The sequence below is a fragment of the Lepidochelys kempii genome, chromosome 7, assembly GCF_965140265.1.
Source record: "Lepidochelys kempii isolate rLepKem1 chromosome 7, rLepKem1.hap2, whole genome shotgun sequence".
NCBI lineage: Eukaryota > Metazoa > Chordata > Testudines > Cheloniidae > Lepidochelys > Lepidochelys kempii.
The window spans coordinates 10,310,402-10,331,209 of NC_133262.1; the positions used below are offsets into that span (position 1 = coordinate 10,310,402).

The 20,808-nt window shown below is 39.9% G+C and overlaps 1 protein-coding gene across 20 annotated transcripts in view; it reads right to left on the reverse strand.

The window, feature by feature from the left end:
- FOXP1 (forkhead box P1) overlaps positions 1 to 20,808 on the reverse strand; it is a 493,539-nt gene that overhangs the window by 191,520 nt on the left and 281,211 nt on the right. For 19 of the 20 annotated variants that reach the window (XM_073351104.1, XM_073351110.1, XM_073351096.1 and 16 more), the window contains one exon: positions 15,360 to 15,541. In XM_073351104.1, coding sequence (XP_073207205.1) covers positions 15,360 to 15,530 — 171 coding nt within the window. In that variant the 5' untranslated portion in view covers positions 15,531 to 15,541. Of the gene's footprint in view, positions 1 to 15,359; positions 15,542 to 20,808 lie in introns of those variants that run through there. The other variant, XM_073351109.1, reaches the window with a different exon arrangement.

The following is a 20,808-nucleotide window of genomic DNA, read 5'->3' on the forward strand; positions in this document are numbered from 1 at the left end:
ATATTTTCCATTATAAAAACATTTTGGAAATAAAACATCTTCCTTTTTGCCTTTTATAAGTGTTTTAAATGTCTCCTAATGCTGAAATATCTATCAGCTCTCCCAAATCCAGAGCAGCAACACTATCAAAATCTTATGTCCTGAATGATGCACAGAGTGTAGAAACTGATCTCAATGTACAAACTAACCCAGCTACCAGCTTTGGGCTACATACGTATACAACTGATTATAGGCAGAGCGGGTAGCAATGCCTCTCGTTCAGGTTACCTAACCTTTCCATTCATTCTAAGATCCTGTGTTCAGTGGCTTATAACTGGCATTTTCTAACTTCCGAGTTCTTGATTTTGCAAACTTAATTTCCTTTTAATGTAATTTTTAAAAATTCCATATGTTTATGGAGAGACAAGGTGGGGGAAGGTATCTTTTATTGGACCAACTTCTGTTGGTGAGAGAGACAAGCTTTCGAGCTCCCACAGAACTCTTCTTCAGGTCTGCATAAGCTCTGCATAAGCTCGAAAGCTTGTCTCTCTCACCAACAGAAGTTGGTCTAATAAAAGATATCTCACGCACCTTGCATCTCGAATATCCTGGGACTGACACGGCTTTAACAACATGTAAACATACATACATGTTTAATGCATGCATCAGCACCTAGTCCATATTCTGCCACTCCAAGGTAGGCAAGATGTCAGCCAAAACTACTGCACTATGTTCCAGTACCATGAAAACCCAACAGCCAATCCGTGCAAATCTTATTAACGAACTGCCACAAAAGGACCAGCACCTTAACTAGATTGTTCACCCTTTCATCCTAAACATTCTTTTCTATTTAGGCTTCCAAAAGAAAAGCCAGAACACCCTTCCCTCCCACTTTTCTTTCACTGAGTTTTATGCAGGAGGATGGGTTGGCAGGTAGTCATTAACATGTTATGCAAGTGGGCACATAATGCAGTATAATGTAAAGTGGAAAATATTCTACAGCAATTCTTCTAGAGACTGAGATTTTCCATGGGCTGGTGGTCATTAGATTTGGTTTCATTATGGGTGAAACTCACCCTTATGCCAGCAAAAGCTTTCTATGCCATGTCAGCTCCTTTAGGCTGTATTTTTAGGGTTTAAGCGGTGCGTGGGTTTCATGCTGGCCTTGAGCACATGCGAAAATTTCACTCCATATTTTTATTTTTGTCTTCAGTGTAAAATATTGAGTACCAATGCCCCATAATATGAACTACTTTAACTTTAGACCTAATTGGACATGTTTTCACCACTCGATTACTGCGTTATGTAGAACTGAAAATCTGAAATAAATGCTTAGTTTACAAAACAAAAATGCCCTAGCTCCTTCTCTGAGTGAGCAAGCAATCAGAAACCCAAAGCTCTGGGTTTGTTGCTGATGAAGGATAATGCAAGATGTAAGCACAGACCCAATGTTGCTCTTCTGTCTTCGCCACTCTTGTGAGCAGCCAACAAGAATTTTGAAAGGCATCCAGCTCACAAGAAAGCAGATATGAGTAGAGAGGATTGCATGACATCCACAGTCTTAACAAACCAATCCATTGGCTGTCTGGTAGCGAGTAGCCCAGCTAAAGAGCTGCCCTTTTAACAGTGTTGCAGTCCTTGTTGCCCTTGATTTTTCTGTGTCAGTGATGTAATACAAACAAATTTTTGTAGGAAAATTTACTGTAGGTACGTCATCCTTTACATTTCTTTAATTTGTGGTCCTCCTGACTTGGGCACAAAAAAGATGCACTTATTTTTCCCCACCTGCCTGCATTTGATCTCCAGCTACAATTTAGTAGAGAATAAAATCCCACCTGAACTCTGGCAAGTCCTACTACATTAAAAAAATGCCAAACCCTAACCTATACATACATACACATACACACACACATTTCTCTAAATGGCCCCTGGCAAATTGGCGTAACACCAGTAAAAGTTGTGTTTTTTTAAGTATCAATCCCAAAGATGTTATCTGAAATAAAATCCTCATTACTTCAGATTCTGGAGGCAAAATGTGACCTTACTCTGCATCTCTAAATCGAAACCATTTGTGTTGTCACCCTTAAATAACAATGCTGGCTGGTATAAAAGCACAAAAATGCACTAGGACATTTGTTTTATTTCCTAAAAGGTAAGTAGACCTAGTAAGTGCATTGTTCCACAGTTAAACTGAGAGGCTTGAGCTAAACTGGCTATTCAAAGTTAGAGGCATTTGTGCTTATTTCAATACTCTGTTAGAAGGCAAAAATGTCCTTTCCTTGCCCCTGCATCTGACATCTGTGTATCAGTGGGTCCAGTGACATTTCTTTACTTAAAGACTGCCATCCTGAATCTCTATGTTTATCAAATAAGAATCCATATTATGCCAAGAAAACATTACTCCAAGCTACCTGAAATCATAACTATTTCCTACATCGCTTTCCTAAATCTGTCTTAGGGCTTGTCTACATGGACACTAAGGCCGGTCTACACTACAAAGTTAGGTCAATGTAAGCCGCCTTGCACCAGCCTAGTCATGCACAAGGCTACTCTTAAATGTGTCACCCACTGATGTAAGTGCCCTATGACACCAACATAGTAACACCACCTCCCAAGTGGCATTAAGCCATGGTCAATGTACTGATGTCAACAGTGTAAGGGTAGACACTGCATTACCTATGTTGATCCTAACAGTTCTCAAGCAGCTGTCCCACAATGCCCGACACTGACTGCTCTGTTCACAATTGTGAACTCTGCTGCCGGAGTCACTAGACCAGAAGGTCCCCCGTCCCTTTTAAGCCCATGAATTTGTGAAATACCTTTTCCTGATTGCCCAGCTTGGACAGCGCACATCGCAGTTCTCCATTGTTGTGCGCAACTACCCAGCTGACCATGCCGGCTACATGTACCAGATGCACTCCAGCTTAGAGCAGACAGGAGCTACTGGATCTCCTGGGCCTGTGGAGAGAAGAAGCTGTGCTCCAGCCATAGGAATGTGGACATCTGTGAGCAGACTGCATGGATGATGCAGGAGTATGAGTACAACGGGGACCAATAGCAGTGCCACATAAAAGCAAGGGAACTGCAGCAGGCCTACCAGAAGGCCAGGGAGACCAACAATCGATCTGGTGCCAAGCTGCAGACCTGCTGCTGTTACAAAGAACTGCAAGCTGTATTTGGAGAAGACCCTGTCATCACCCCATAGATCACTGTCGATACGTCCAAAATGCCAGAGCCATAGGCCCCTGGCATGAACAGTGAGGATGAGGAGGAAATGGAAGAGGAAGAGCAGGAGATGGGGACATGCAAACAGGGGGTCCAGCTATGCTGTGAGCTAGGAACTATTTGAGACTCCATTACGGTCCAGTCAGTCAGTCCTGGCAGTCAGTAACATATGAGCCTGATGTAGGGAATGGATCCTCAGGTAAGTGTGTACATTTATTTCCCATTGCAATGATGGCGCCCTCAACTAACAGGGCGCAACAGTCGACTTTTCATTAATTTACTCATACTAGAAGAGGTAGTGGTACAACAAAGAACGGTAGGGTTGTTATCTGCATTTCACTGCACTGTAGAGTTAGGCGAGGGGGAGCCATGTGGAGCAGTTTATGTACATAGGGATGTCTCTTGAATCCTCTCAAGAGATCTTGATGACACTTTCGTAGAGGGACTCTGCAATCTTCTCCTGACTGCAACCTTATTTCTTCCTCTGCAGTAGGACAACTTCCCGCACTAGTCAGAGATAACTTTGGCAGGCACCACAGCAGTACACAGGCTAGCAACATAGGGGCCTGGGCGGCTTCAGAACAGCAGCAGCAGACATGCTCTATCTGCCTTTGTTACTCTCAGGAGTGAGACATCAGCTAAAGTCACCGCCACTCATGGAAAATGTTGCCAGTAGTATGACCATAGTTTCAAACAACTGAGCAATTCCCTCCTCACCTCCCTCACCCCCTGGTGGGTCCCACTCACCAGGGCTTGTGCTTTGAGTGGCGCCATGCACAAGCACTCTCAAGCAGATGTGTCAATGAGCATGTCTTGTTTAAAACTTTAGGGGAGCCAGGGCAGGGAGTTCTGAATCTTAAGTTTCGCTTTCTGTTGTGACTATATTGATAATTAATGGCACTTCCATGTGCTTTATCTGCAGCTGCTGCCACTTCAGCCTTGAGGGGTCCCCCTTCCACACTCATGGAATGCCTGAGCCAAATAAGGAGGAAAAAGACAAGAACTTGGGGTGACATACTCAATGAGATCCTGCAAGCTAGTGCTGTATCAGACTGTGAGCACGGGGCCTGGAAGATGAACACTGCAGACAGCCTGGAGAAGGAAAGAGTAGAAAGGCCCAAGAGTCCCAGCAGGAAAAGGAGAGGGAGATGCACCAGAACATAACGGGGCTTCTCTGGCAGCAAACACAGATGCTGCAGACTCTTGTGGGTCAACAACTTCAACAATCCTGTGCTCGCCTCCCTCTGCGGTCCATGGAGAACTCCACTGCAGCAACTCCCTGCACAACCCCCCTCAATATTGCAGGTGGCACCAGGGGCCACTATCCTACCCCTACCACTCCACCCTGGGGGGCATTAAAGACAACCACAGCTTTACAAGCACTGACCTCTGAAAGCCACAGTTGGTGTATGTGTAACAAAAATGGACATGAATGTTCTTTCACCTTCATAAGTGCTGTTGTATTAATTTGTTAAGTTTTTAATGTATTTGCTTTAAAATTGCAAGGACTTTTCTTTTCCCTGATTTTGTTACAGAATAAAATTCTACTCTTTGGAACATAATTCATCTTCATTAGTTCACAGCGTATGCTGCAGACTACCTAGCAGTTCTGAAAGCAACCAAGTACATGTTACTGTATGGTGTGACACAACTCATAGGATCAGTGACACACACAGTGTAATAATCATAAATGTACAGCAAGCACTGCAAAAATTAATAGGTGCATTGACAGTATTATATTCGCACATGTACACCAAGAACCACATAATTCCTAACAAGCCCCAAAACAGCAGGGCCAAATAAAGCTCAGTACACCACAAAGCATTACTGAGGCTCACTGCTCCTTCAAAGTCTTTCCTGAGCCATGTAGCTCTGTGTTGAGCTCTTCTACTAGCCTTTGTGTCTGGCTGTTCAAACTCGGCAGACAGCCACCTCCACCCTTCACCCTGGCAGCAGCTTTCCCCGCTATCCGTCACAGATACTATGCAGGACACAGCAGGCAGCAATAACCATTGGGATATTATTCTCATTGAGATCCAATCTTGTGAGTCAACACCACCAGCATCCCTTCAATCTACCAAAAGCACATTCAACTGTCATTCTGCACATTCTGAGCCAGTAACTGAATCTTTCCTCAGTGCAGTCAAGGTGGCCAGTGTATGGCCTCATAAGCCAGGAGAGCCTGGGGCAGGCTGGGTCCCCAGGATCACTACAGTCATTACAACATTCCCAATGGTAATCCATCAGTCAGGAAACAAAGTCCCTGCTTGTAGTTTCTGAAAAGTCCTATATTCTTAAAAATACGAGCATCTTGCACCTTTCCTAAGTAGCCAGCACTGATGTCAGTCAAGTGCCCCCAGTGATCCACCAAAGCTTGCATACCCATAGAAAAGTAGCCCTTTCTCTTGACATACTCTGTTGCAAAATGGTTTGACACCAAAATAGGGATATGCGTGCCATGTAATGCTCCACCACAGTCGAGGAACTCCACCGCTACAAAACCATCCACTATGTCCTGTACGTTGCCAAGAGTCACAGTCCTGCATAGCAGGAGATGATTAACAGCCCTGCACATTTGCATGACAATGACCCCCCACAGTGGATTTCTCAACTCCAAAATGATTTCCTACTGAGAAGTAGCTATCTGGCATTGCAAGTTTCCAAGGAGCGACTGCCACTTGCTTCTCCACTGACAGCACAGCTCTCATTCTGGTGCCCCTGTGCTGGAGGGCTGGGGTGAGGTGAGCTCGGCACACAGACCCAGGAATGTGGCCTTGCACATCTGAAAGTTCTGCAGCCACTGCTCATCATCCCAAACCTTTATTCTGATGCAATCCCAACAGTCAGTGCTCGTTTCTCAGGCCCAGCAACAGCACTCCACAATCTGTAAATGGTCCCTGAACCCCACCAACAACCTTGAATTGGTTCTCACCATGTCCCACAGCAATTTGTGCTCCAAGAAATTGTCATATTCTCTGCTGAGTTGGTTCTTCTTGCAGCTCTGCAAAACCGCTTGTATGTGCACCCTGTGCTTGCAATGCTTATGACAATAGTGCAGAGCTTTGAAGGCTCCATGCTTCTGCCAGATGGCAGACCGCGAGAGGGTGCGCATGGGTTTTGAGGATTTTGAAAACAGGTGCGAAAATTATGGCCTACGGGTGACATTATGGGGTGGAGACAGTTGCACTGTGGGAAGTTAAACCCTTGCTCTCGGTCTCCCCTGTGCAACTTATTTTGGCCCAACCATGTATTGCCAAAAATACACAAAAGACAATGTGCTAGATGGTGGCAGGTTGCACACTGGGATATCTACCCATGATGCACTGCACATCGATAAAAGCCCTCCCAGTGAGTAGGCGCACCAACAGAAGGCACCAAGTATGCATTTATACAAGCGATATACTAACTACAATGGCTTTATGCTGACATAACTTGCATTGACCGAAGTTTGTAGTATAGACGTGACCTTCAGCTGTGCCTACAGCTTGAGCCAGGGGTGTGATTCCCTGCTTGGGTAGACATACTCGCACTAATTCTAATTGAGCTTAGCACACTAAAAATAATAGCGTAGCTGGGGTAGCACGTGCAGTGATGAGGGCTAGCCACGCCAAATATGTACCCATGGGGTCTGGACAAGTTTGTATCTGAGGAAGCTAGCCCTTGCTGCTGCTCGTCCCTGTCAGTGCTCATCACAGCCACACTTGTATTTTCAGTGTGCTCGCTCGACAAGAATTAGCACAAGCACATCTACCTGAGCTGGAAACACCCCCCTAGCTCAGGCGTAGACGTGGCCTTAGCTTGTGGCAAGCCGGTGCATAAATCTACCTTGCATTTTCCTGTCTCATGCTAAGTGCCTGTGGGAACCCTGCTGCTGAGCACTGAAAGTTCAACAGTGTGCTTTGAAATGGAACTAGATTAAACTGCGCTAGGGAAATTTTAGTGTGTGGCAACAGGGTCCGCACAGACACTTAGCACGAAGCAGCCTAACTGGGGGTAGATTAACACCCCAGTTTACCATGAATTAAGTGTTCGGGTAGACAAGCCCTTAGAATTTTAATCTGAAATGTTTTGGCAGAGCTATACTGCTAAATTTGTGCAGTTCTTAGCCACATCTGAAATGGCCTAACTTTATCTAGCACTACTAGCCCTGTATTTACAGAGCATTACTTTTACTACCAAATAACCCTTGAAGAGAAAAACAAGAAATATGATTAAGAATAAACTGAAAAGCTGAACCTGAAATAAAGCTGACACTTCAGAAATGTCTGATTTTACACTTATTTTAGAGATCTATAGGTTCATACGGAAAAAATAAAATACGTGCTCAATTTAAAATAAGTTCCAAATGAATTTTGTTTTAAAACAGTCATGGTGGCTAACAAAACTCACAAAATAGCGACACAGCTGACAATGCTCATTACATTTGCCATATTGTAACACTTTAAATTATGTTATTGCACTATTTTAACTGATTTTTTAAAAACAGACACAACATTTAACTTAGAATAATAATTCTGTTTACCTGAGATGCTCTGCATGAAAGTTAGAAACTGTGAATCAAATTTAAATTAAAAAAAAAAGTGAAACGTACCATATGTGAGAGCTTCACTATTTACAGTGTAACTTGCCGTTTTGCAAACATTCTGTCCAACTAGTGCTGAGTTCCTTTTCACTTGCTGTGGTACAATGGAGCTCCAAAAGAGAAACAACACAATCCAGGCCCACAAAAAGAGAAAATCACAGAACTTCATTACTGGTCTCATGTACATAGGTGTAAATCAGCCCTACCTCTGGTTACACTAGTATAAATGTAATGTAAGTGGGACCAAAATCATGTCTGTAAGACACGACCTCTGTGAAGCAAAGGCTGACTGGTAGGATGAAATTTGTAAAACCAATGCAACATTATCCTACCTCCAAAAGTGATAATGGAGTCCCGAATACAGCCTGCTCTTTCACATTAACAATGTATTTTAAAATGTATTCTATTCCTAAGCAGTGAAATTTATTTTAAAGTATTTCAACACTCCATGCATATTCTTGTTGGTCTGAAATCACTTAAGCCCCAGTTCAGCAAGGTCCTTAAGCACATCCCTAACTTTAAATGCATGATCAGTCCCATTGATCTTAAAATGATTATTCATGCACTTTAAATTAGGCACATGCTTAAGAGCCTTGCTGGACCTATGGCCATCATGAAGAAGAGTTCTATGTGAGTTCAAGACCACATTATATCTTATTAGGAATAATGCCTTTTTATATTTGCCCTATCACTGACCAAAACTTTGGTTGCATCCCTTATTATACAACCCATAAGTACACAGAACCTCTTACAATGGTTTTAATAACATCAATCATTTGAAACAGACTTTTAATTTATATCCCATACCCACTGAATTTCTCTATCACTGCAAACAAATACTAGCTTTAAATAGTAGCTTTAAAATGTCCCCTTGTTTATTTTCCCCTAACATGGCTAACTGGTGAATATATAACTTCTTTTGCTTTGATGAGTAAGCATGAGCAAATATAGGCATGTAAATTTTACAAGAGCAGAGTGTGAGTCTATAAAAACAGCACAGTCCTGTCATTTCACTGGGGACTTTTCATACAATATACTAGGTTAAAAACCAAAAACAACACATTTCAAAAACCATATTTCCTTGAAGAGTCAATTTAAACTTAACTTGCTACTGGGTTGTTTAGTTTTAATTTTAAAGTAAAAAGTTATACCATAAAACCCCACAGGAGCAGAGTTCCAAAGAGTGCTTCCAAATTTAGATGTACACATAATTCAGATGCCCAATGACCCAGTTTACTTACACACACACACACACCGCAAATATGGAGGCCCCATAGCCTCAATGTGGTTATCAATGATTTTAGAAACAAACCAAAATTAAACTAAAAAAAGCTCAGCAAGTGGAACCAAGCAGCAGTTTCCCCTCACCCTTCAGCAGTAAGAGATAATTTAAGTCTTGTTGATGTCAATAAGTGGTTATAACAAAAGACATTAGTAGCAGAGATGATAAAGAATGTTGCACGAATGTTCTCAGCATGGTTCATTGACAAGAGAGCTAAAAACTGTATTATTAAAAAAATCATTGGTTCAAAAATCCTGGCAAGGTAGCCATTCTATGTTAAAACTTGGTTAATTTTGCTAGCGCTGCTTCATCTCTGAGCTCGCAGAGCCAGAGCTTTTCTGATAAAAAGCAAAAGACATTTTACGCACAATTTTCCCTCTACTAGAAAGCGGTATATTGTGCCCTTCAGTGAACATAAAATTGATATTATCATCTCTTAGTTTATATCTCACTACTTAACCTTCAGATTAAAAGTTATTAGATTTGAATGACTAAAAAGACATCATGTCACCTTCCAGTCAATGCTGGGAGATCGGAGAACTTGGGGGGAAAAGGCCTGAGCGATAAAAACACTAAGTTACAATGTATGGAAAGTCTGTCTTTTATTCCCCGTGCTGAAAAAGACTCTACAATAAGATTGATCTTTGATGAGGTTATTGTAATCATGAATTACCAGTGCAGTAAAATGCAAAACTAGACACAATCCTGATGCCTGTAAGTAGTTTAATCTATACTCTTAAATGGCTCTTTCAATGACAACAGCAGTTTAATAATTACACCCCATATCTTCCCAACAAAAGTAACTCAAAATGTGTTTTACCTTAAAGCCTAACAAACAAGTTTAGTCTATCCCAGTTGTGTCAATATGGAACAAAGACTTTTATCAAAGATCTACTTTGGTAGCTTTGTTTTAAAGAGATAAGTCCACTTCATGATCAGTGGGACCATAACATTTCTGATGCAATTTATAACCTCCTTTCATGTTTTTTAAAAGATGAAACTGTTAGTAAATGTGTTGTTAAAAAATGTGACAGCATTCAATTCATTTGTACTCTGACATATACTGAATGACTTCTATTCTGCTGACATGCTCAGGGTCTAACCGATCACCATATTGGTGGTCGGGAAGGAATTTTTCCCAAGGTCAGATTGGCAGAGACTCTGGGATTTTTTTGGCCTTCCTGTGCAGCATGGGTCACTAGTGTTTATGGGTTTGAACTAGTGTAAATGGTGAATTCTCTGTTACTTGAAGTCTTTAAACCATGATTTGAGGATTTCAGTAGCTCAGCCAGAGGTTAGGGTCTATTACAGTAGTAGGTGGGTGAGATTCTGTGGGCTGCAGAGCAGGAGGTCAGACTTGATGACCATGACGGTCCGTTCTGATCTTAAAGTCTATGAGTATAAAATAAATCTCTTGAAATTCCTAATTTACCAAATTAAAGCAATCACTGAATAATATACATCATAACCACTTTACCACACATTTTCCTCTTTCTTTTGATATGGAAGAGTTTGGTGAAACCATATATCCCTTATGACACTTGTTTTCCTCAGTGTGAAACTTAAATCTCAATACTGCCATTGCATAGCACCTTGCTACGCATGAACAGTCCCATTGAAGTCACTTAGACTACTTATGGAGTAGAGAGCTACTCATTGTGTGTAAGGTATCAGTATTTGGCCAAAATGTCTTTTGTGAGAGGTGTGAATGTTTTGTATATCTCATGTATATGAATAGGGTTCTATTTGTCTGCCAATTTATCAGATGCATTTGTTCAAAGGTAAATAAAGGTGTAAAAGTAGGAAATATGAATGGAAAATTAAACAACATTTTATCAAATTCTGCTCACTAAAAAACTGCTTACCTTATTTTTGCAGACACAGGTTAAACATACTATTTAGCTAAACTCTTCAGAAAGTTAAGTGACACTTGAGAATTACAGTATAGTCCAGTTCAAAGAAAGCGATGGAAAGAAACTTTCTTACATAAAGTGCAATTCTCTATATAAACTTCCTTCTTGTTTCTCTATGTACCACTTCCATTTATATTGCTATTCTACTTTGACATAAAAGCAGTCACCTTGTAACCCTTTTTATCAAGTAATCTATGCACTACCTAAAACTACACTACACTGCATCAGGCAAGCTATAGGTTTACATTATACAAACATTCCAATTCTGCCAGCTCAGCACTGGTTGTCAATAAATGCAAGCAATTGCAAAACAGCAGTGTGTTTTTTTTTTCCTTAAGAGAACACTGATATCAGTCTGCCAGTTTTGCAAAATAAACTCTTTGCAATCTCTGCAGCTAATCTGTCAACAAATTACTATTAAAGTCATACCTCCTAAAAGTTCAAAAGAATTCTGGATTAGACAAAAGATATGGAGCTTTAGACTCTTGGGGCAGTACTTGAAATTATGGTATCAAACTGGAACCGTCTATGGACGTAGAGAGGTTTGCATTTCTACCACCATGCAACAGAGCATTTCAGGTCTTGCTGGAATTCACCTTTATGTCCCATCCTTTTCACTCCATTCATATTTTTTATCTTTCTATGAATAAATTAATAACACTTTAATGTACAGTAACAAGTTACAATAAATTACACTGAACATTATATGGTTCTTCAGAATCAATGGGTCATATTCCCTATTGAGGTAAATCCGAGAAACTCCATTTAAGTAACTGGAGCTGCACCAATTCACACTAAAAGAAGATCTGCAGTCATTACTTTTGGTCGGCAAGAGCTGTTATATTACAGCTCCCTTGAGGCATCATGACTCTTAAAAGCCCCTCGGTCATTAGACGTTCTTGTTGAACTCTTCAGGTTGTGATTTGTGTAAGCAACTGGATATTGCCAGAGTTCTCAGTTGCTCTGTCGAAGCCTCTCTGGCCTATTACAATGTTCTGTCTCACTCCTGTTGTCTGTTTAGGCAGCTGGGAGTTCCTCTGGGCTGCTCCAATGCTCTGCTTCAGTTGTCTATTTCAGTTCTACTTGTGGAGTCTGATGCTCTAGGTTACCTTGATGCTCTACCTGAGGTCTCACAGGCAGAAAACAGTCAACAAAACCAGTGCTTGAGAAAAGACCCAGTTCTGAAAGATGCTGAACATCTTCAACTCACACTGAACACAGGAGAAGCTGAGGAGGATAACTGCCTCTCTTAGGAGGCGCTAATATCTTGTGAGAATGTGTTCTTACTACGCTTTCTGTCCATTCCTGGTGCTGATTCTTCTCATCCCCTTCCATACAGCTCTCTAATTTTATCTCTCTTCGCATCTCCCCAGCTGCCATCTTCACAAAGGACCACCTTAGCTCTTCTAGATAGTATTTTACTCCACAAATATTGCCACTGACATTAATCGGGACTACTCATCTTGAGTAAGTATTACAGAACTAAGCCCCAAATTTGCTACTCAAAGGATGATTTAACATGTTACAAGAAATATTAGCACTAAGACCTATTTAGTTTTCCTCTGCACTATCTCCTGCAGTGGAATCAAACTAATGACAAAGACAGTATAGTACTTGTACTAGATTCATCCCTGCCCTGATTGCAAGAGTACCCACAATCCATTTCATTCCTCCAAAATGATGAATACCAGCATTACTTGATGTTTTGCTAGGATATAAGATTTACAAAAGTGAATGGATTTGTAAATTTGTTAAAACCTCCTGAATCAACCATTTTTTTTAAAAAAAGGTTTGTTTCCATAATTCAAAGAAACACATGTTGTCGATCCTTGAAAGTCACAATCTTAATAAAAGAGTTCAAATTCTAAAATCTGAGTAAGTGCTTTATCCAAAAGCACTGCATGGCAGCATCTCACGCTTGACCATTGCTCATCATGGGAATGCAGTTAACCAGCAAACCGCAGAGGAGCCAAGCGCTCAATCTACTCTCTGCTTATTTTTCAGAAAACACAAATGCCAGGTGGCATAAAGAAACACTTAGACTGAAATGCTCTTAAGAAATAGCTGTTTTATTTAAATAACCATTCATTTGTATTGAAGCAGCGTTATCTAGCACGCATTCTGTCAAGTGACCTGAGAGCATATGTTGTATATGGAGAAACATCTAAACATTATGCTCTGTGTTGTATGCGTATCTGTAAATGCTTGCATTAGCAGTCTGAAAACATTTTTCTTTCCGGCATTTAAAACTATTTTCAAAACACAATGATTGATACATTATTACACTAGTTTTGACAGTCCCTTAGATATTGCATTCTTTTTTAAAGAGGTGTTATAAACGAAGCAAACGGCTGACTTTTTAAAAAGAAAACTCAATAGAAAAGAGACTCATCAAAACAAATTAACAGTAGAATTAAAACACAAAACAAGAAGGCCTTTGCAAACCTAGAGGAGAGCATGTTAATCAAAAGCTATTATATTACTGGCAAAAGAGATACAGGCAAAGGGTAAAAACTAAGTACAAATGAGAATCCTACAAAATCTGCACCATAAAGAAATTCTCCCCCAATCAATTTCTATCTTTAACTCCCAGGTCTGGTAGGGCCTGGGAGCATGATGGAGGAAGCACATCCAGCTGTTCTGGGCATCGTTTGGGAGTGGGCTGGAGGACCCCACAGAATTCTTTTTGGAATGCATCAGTCTCTCTCCTTAATTGACCAAATGGGTGGCTGTTGAATGATACAGAACATTACATACAAGATTAAGTTGTTACCTCACTCAACAGCGATCCTTCTGGTTGATTAAGGAGAGGCACTGACAAATGCTCAAGGGTGATAGCTTCAGTGTAGATTAATAATTGGTGATAAGGAAGAAACATCCCAGTTGTGTATTTCTGGTCTACCAAATGCTATATTTGGGTCATTTATTTTTTCATGCATCACTAAACAAAGGGGGTGGGGTGAACACGGGACTGAAAAATTCCATAGTGTTCAAATCAAAGAAGTGTAATTAATTCATTTGGATATGAAGCCTTTTTAAGAGCAGACCTTGGTGCTGAATGTACTTCTAACGTATTTTACAGTTCTAATTCTCTTCTACTGTCCTATATTAATCAAAGCCGTAACCCCTGTTGTCTTTGCACTACGAATCAGAATGTGCCCCTGGCGAAGAATGAGGGAAAAATCAACAGGAATTAAGTTTCAGTGCAACTGTTTACTCAACTATGGCCTGCAGTTATTGAAATTTTATCCGTGGTTTTGTGTGACTACTGCAGTAATGAATTCAGCATGGCTGTGACTTTCTCACTGATGGTATTCTCACTTCAAGTAAAAACCTGTAGAATGAAAATGATTCAAACAACCAAAGTCTATTGCATTTAGTATCATACATTTCTCTGATCTGCTTAATCTGAAGCTTTCTGTCTTACACTGGCAAACCTGGCTACTTGTTACTTCTTAAGCCTTCGGTTTTGCCTTGTTTTCAACTGCAGGTTTTTCTTCACCACAACAACCTGCTGAAATGATACTGCGCACTTAAGAGAGACTTGCACAGCCGCCAAAAGCTTATTTAAAAGGTTTTAAGAATGTTTACTGCATTACAGCTAGTACGGTTTAAGCATAAACACATTCACTAGACTGTTGTAGCACAGCCTTTGTTCCAAAAATGTGTTAATGATACAGGCTAAGCAGTTTGCTATAAGTCTTCCTCTAACCAGGGTTTCAAAATTTTATAAAGGGAGAGAAAAAAAAAAAGACAACATGTTATATGGCTAATCTACTAACAATAACACTGATGAACTCAATCGCTTCTGTCTAAAATGTAATAATTAACATACATAGGGAACACATGAATACATAATTTTGCTCTGGATGATTCTGTCGTAAAAACAGGACTGATGTGATGATTTCATTTTATTTAATTTTTTAGTTTCATTGCAGTAGGAACCTCGACAAACCATTTAGCTAACAGAAAAGACTCTGTTGATAGAGGATGCTAGGTTATATTAAAATTTGTTGCAAAAACAAAACTCAGAATTAGTGATTCTTCCAACCAGTGACATATTTTGGAAACTAGCATACAGTGGTTCACCCAGGCACAGCGACCAGGCTCTACACATTTAGACAACAGAAATGGACTGTGATCTTTGGATCTTTCCAATGAGTTCAGGAGAAAGGGCACTCATTGGAAAGAGAAGAGAAGTGCAAATTTTCCTTTACATTATGATTGCATTTATCTAAGTATTACAGGGTATATCTCATACACATGTATGAAGGCCCTCCTAACCATTTATTTGACTGGCAAATATCGAGGGTTTAAGAGCTAAATACTTTTTTCCCCCCCCTTTAGGAAGTGAAGTTGTAAATATATCGTACAGTACCTGCTGTTGCTGAAGATGTGCTAAATCTGCAGCCCCAATTTCAACTGAAGGTGTCTCACCGTTGGATCTCACTTCCCGCAGACTGCACTCTAGTAAATGGTTGCCACTGCTTGCTCCATTCTGAATAGCTGAACCGTTACTTTTTGTCTCAATCCCAGATTCTTGCATCATGACTCAAAAACCTGAAATAATTTAGGAGAGGAGAAAAAAAAAAAAGCAGCTGTTAAAACAGTTGCTGTATATAAGGAGACATGCCCTGTTTTAAATCCTGTCAAAGCTATAAACATGTGTCATTTCCCTTCATACAATTTATCTTTCATTAATGGTTCATGTTACCAGTTTATTTCTAAATATAGCATTATTTGCTCAACACTTACCCTTACAGAAAAAAATATTTTTCAAACGAACACACAAAATCAGTAATTACAATTTTCTAATTACATCTGTATATTTTACTTCAAAACTGACAAGTCATTCTGTGTAACATGTTATGGGCAACAACAAAACCTTGATACATAGTGGACAGACGCAGAAAGCTGAATTGGACCGTTGAGTATTCAGATTTCCATTCACACCAGGATTCTGTCAAATTAGCAACTTTCATTACTATGAACTACCCAGAGATATTTCAGGTTTCTGCAAGGTGCCGAGCAACCTCTGAAATGTGCTGAGCGCCATCAATTTTCCCTGAAGCAAATTCTTTTCTTCCAGGATTCATTCAGCCGCTCACAGGATTCTGGGCCCTTTGAGTAAATCTCCTAGTTACTGTTATCCATCTGACTTAATATACACCTTAGTGATACTACTTTACAACTAGAATTAGCTGAAGTATTTGCAACAAACAATGTATCTGAACAATACTGGCCCTTATTTGTGAAGCAGTCGTAGAAATCATGACCCCTTTGTGAACACATTAACTATTTGTAGATATCTGTCAAGTAGTTTACATGAACACAAATTTTAGTCCACGGGCTGTTCACAAACCATTCACTGACTTTGATCATTTGCAATACATTATCATGGTGTCTGACCGATCATCTAAGTTAAAGATATAAGTTCTCCTCTTTAAATGGATGACAATTTTTTTCTTTTAATCTGGAGACTAATGAATAGCAAATAACATTCTTCAGTGATGAATTACTGGACAACTCATTGTTTATGCTAAAATTCCTGAAAGTTCTGGGATTCTTGAAAGTTTCCATGAACAAAGAGGTTGTGGTGAGAACTCTGAAACTTGGGAACAATGTGACTCCAAAAATAATACTAAAGTGAAGTTGCCATATTTATTTGTGAAACTATTCTCGATTATCTTTTTGTGCAATTTGACTGGCTCTATTATAGGTATTTCAATCCACTAGCCCCAATGTTAAAGGATTAAAATGCCATTAGTTTTGTCTGTTTCCGTTGTCTCATCCTTCCTTCCTTATGGTTCCTCATTCCTCTTTTTATTGCCCAGAATCACTTGCCCATGGTGACAAGAGCTACTCGCTAGGAAAGACAGACACACAGTAAATGTTTCACAGCAGTGCTTGGCAATACGGACCATTAGTAGCTAGAGGTAGTATGTTCTTGGTCGTATATACAACAGAATTAGGAAAACAGGATGCTTTCCCAACAGAGACTTTCCCCAAAGGCATCAGTAAGGAAAGCTTGCCTGTCTCCATCTGAATTTCAATGAGCAGCCCAGAAAAGCAGATCTTTTGTTTTCAGCTGCTCTCCACTGGCAATAAAAGGCCCATATTTAAGGAGAAACCTGTTTAAATTCAATAACTCTTAACCAGTTCAGAAACAGGAAGAAAAATTCCCCCTCCCAGCACATGTGGGAAAACATCAATCAAAAGAGGAGAGAGAAAGCAATGCATTTCTAATGGAAAAGTACTAGGGGAAAATACTTTCCCCAGAAAATCTGTACAGGCATAATTTTGAGCCCTGAGACATCTACTGTACGATATTTGTTGGAGACTGAAAGGTTTTTTCCTTCCAGTGCCAACTTCTTTGGGTTAGCTGCTCAGAGCAAGCAGCCCCTTTCACTAACATTTCAAGAGTAGCCCAACTGTCAAGCATTAAGTGACATGTAGCATCCAACTACGGTTATTGTTTAGCTCTGTGGGTTGCGCTACACTGCAGCCAAACAAACATATGCCACTCACTAATTTGGTAAATTTGGATATTCATAATGATGTTCCATAAAGCTAATAACCAAGATGTCCTATCTGGGAAGCAACTGACTAAAAAAGGGCTTTGTCATATGCATGCTACAACATTAGCATTAGTTTCTGATTCACAATCAAGGCTGGGGAAACCAAACATAAGAAAGACCCCACTCCAGACACTAAGGATCTATTCACCCTACATGCTATGCACCTCTTTCACATTTATGAAAGGTGGTAGAACAGATTCAAATGTTCTGCTTACATTTAAATAAATTTCATCTAGTCTATGGAAACTTGTTTCAATTCACTCTGTGGGATCTCTGAATCATGCAAAGAGACAAAAGGACTACAAGCTTCATTATACTGTTTCTGTCAGTTTCCTTGTAAAACTTCACAGATCTAAATTAACAAAAACCTTTCTGTATGTAACTAGACAATGCATTTTGTTCTTAAAATTGATCCAATTCTGATGTAGAGTACATGTTGTCTTTTGCTCTTTACACACGTTACATGAAGGAACCACACAGGCATGGTAATAGCCGTGTTTGCTAAACATATACAATGTGTCAGACCTAGCTCTCTCTCTATATCTATCTATCTACCTATATAGATATATCCCTTGCAGCTCTAGCAGGATTCTGGTGGCTTCTGAAACACAGATGACATCAATGGACTCGATATATTTAAAGTAATATTACTCAATTCCTACACACTACTGTAAAAAAGGCACAGCTCCTTTAACCAGAGGGGAATAAACTAAAAACCCTTAATCTTTCTCTCTTCATCTATACTTAGGGCCAGATTCTCAACTGGAATAAAGGAAGGCTTATTTCAATTTACATCACCTGATGATCTGGTCAAACATGAAGAGTTATCATTTGATTAGTTTTTTAAACTCATCTCTTTGAAACACACAGTCCCTGGGGGAAAGATGGCAGCACCTTTGGCCTAAGACACAGGTGTCAATTGCTATGAAGTTTTTATGGCAGCCCGAAAAAGCTGTAAGTGTCCTAGGAAGGGTGCTCATTTCTGACAGCGCTAAAGAACTGACCGTATGTGCCTCCAGCTGATACCACACCAGTTGAAACAAAAGTGAAAAAAGAAATTGTACCTGAACGGTGAAAAAAGACATCCCGTTCCCAAGCTCTTTCGGTAGATAACGAACAAGTTATCCTGGAGCAGACACATGGGGAAACTATTAAGAACACTGGTGATGTCAAAACATATGTTAGAAAAAAACACTGCCCAAAGGTACCAAAAGCCTTGAGGAGACTGGCATCACTGAGGAGCAGATCAATCAATGCATAATCACTAGGTCTCAGGAAATAATTCATAAGAAAATTAGTCAAAAAATTATTTATTGCATCTCAGGTTACAAAATCCTCCCAGAACAGAAGGAAATGTTGAAAATGTTGCAATTTTTCTCAATTAATTTGTTTTCCCAAAAAAAGAAGACTACTGAGTTTTCTGAGAACTTTTTTCATTGCAAATGTTTGTACTCTTATTTTACATTTCAAAATACAGTAGCATGCATGAGTTCTGGCTATGCCTACCTCCTGTGGTCAGGAGAGAATGAGCAGAAGCCATTGCGCATAAGGAATTGGAAATGGATTTTGCAAACTGATCCTCAACAAAGGAAAAAAGAAGACTGGACTAGTTTGGGCCCTACAAATTTAATAGAAAACATAATTCTGCAGACTCAGAACTCTTTAAAAAACAACTCTGTAACATCAAATAAATGAAAATGGTGAAAACCTCTGTGCAAATTATGTCTAAAACTTGCTCACTTTTTGTCTACCAGCTCAAAATGTAACCCTGGCTGGACAACAGTGCAAAGACAAACAGACATTGCCAAAACTCCTCCTCCAGATAAGATGTGTGTAGGGGCACAGAAGATAAAACACTTTGTTCCTTAGCTACAGTCAGCATGTGACTTGATGTAAATAATCACAATACACTGCAATCATTAGGAGTCACAGCAGGGGAGCGCAGGCTATTTGAGCCCCTCCCACATAGTGGATATTATTGGTCTTTTTGAGCATGCCCAAATAAGTCAGCCTGATGTTCCCCTGAGGATGGGTGAGACAATCTTTTATAGATGGGCACGGAAGAAGCGCGACTTCTTGTTCCAGGCTATTGAGAATGTTGTTTGTTGCCAAAGCCTATCATTTACATTGGAAGGAAGGAGCCCAAGCAAGGTTTGTAGCATGAATTAGGATTATACCATGTGGGAGATGGGCTGTTGCTCCTTTATGTCCAGTATCACAAAAAGGAAACTTTGTACTAAATACAACCCTAATTAATCAAACGATAGCAAATAAGTTTGGTCAGGAGAGTGATGCTTTATGAAAACAAGCAATTTCTATCATTTCTATGTTCATTTTTATGCACAAGGATAAATTAAACACAGTTCCATGCATAAAGATGCATGGTATGCAAAATATTATTTTCTAAGTGAATACATTTAATGGCGTAGGAAGAAGTCTCACGAAAGTACAAAGCAAAGTAGTGCTGGAACAGAGAGCACACTTTTGTAGCACAGGATAGGCTGTCCGCTCACAGGTTTTATTTATTCAATTTGGTTTTTTTTCTTTTAATTTTGCACCACATTTCAGGGCGGAGCTTTTGAAAATTCCACTCGGTGCCTATCTGCATCTTTTGGTGCCTAAACACCATGACAAATCTGGCCTTGGGTGCCCAGCTGCCCGTTGTGCCTTTGAAATTCTCCCTCTAAATGCTTCCAGCATCAGTCTAGGCCACGTACCCTGAACCCAACCTGTGCATCTAAGAGCTTTTCACAAAACTCATTTTATTTTGGCTATTGTTATGTGGAGGTTTTAACAAATATATAACTACTGTAGCAGTGCAAATATACAACATTTCCCTCCCCTGGCAACCGCATTAGTGCAACAAATTTTACAATAAAGCCCTTCCTTTTCACACTTGTAAAGATTTTAAGCTAACAAAAAGTTCAGTCTTTATTTCAGGGCAGTTAATTAAGGTTGACCAAGTCAGGCAGAAGTAAATTAACTTGGCTGATCAATTATTTATATGAAGCAGAATAAATGCCCTTAAAGAACTTGGCCCAGTCATGAAAGGATGTGTAAATTAAACTAAACACAGATTTATAAAATATATTTCTACTTCTGTGGAGACAACAGTTAATGGCAAAATCAGTTTTCGGTAAGTGATTAAATGGCAATGTCTACTCCCAAATTCTGAAACAGCAGCGGGCATGTGATCCACCCAGACAGCCATTAAAATCAAACTAGTTTTCATCCTTTGTTGCCAGCAAA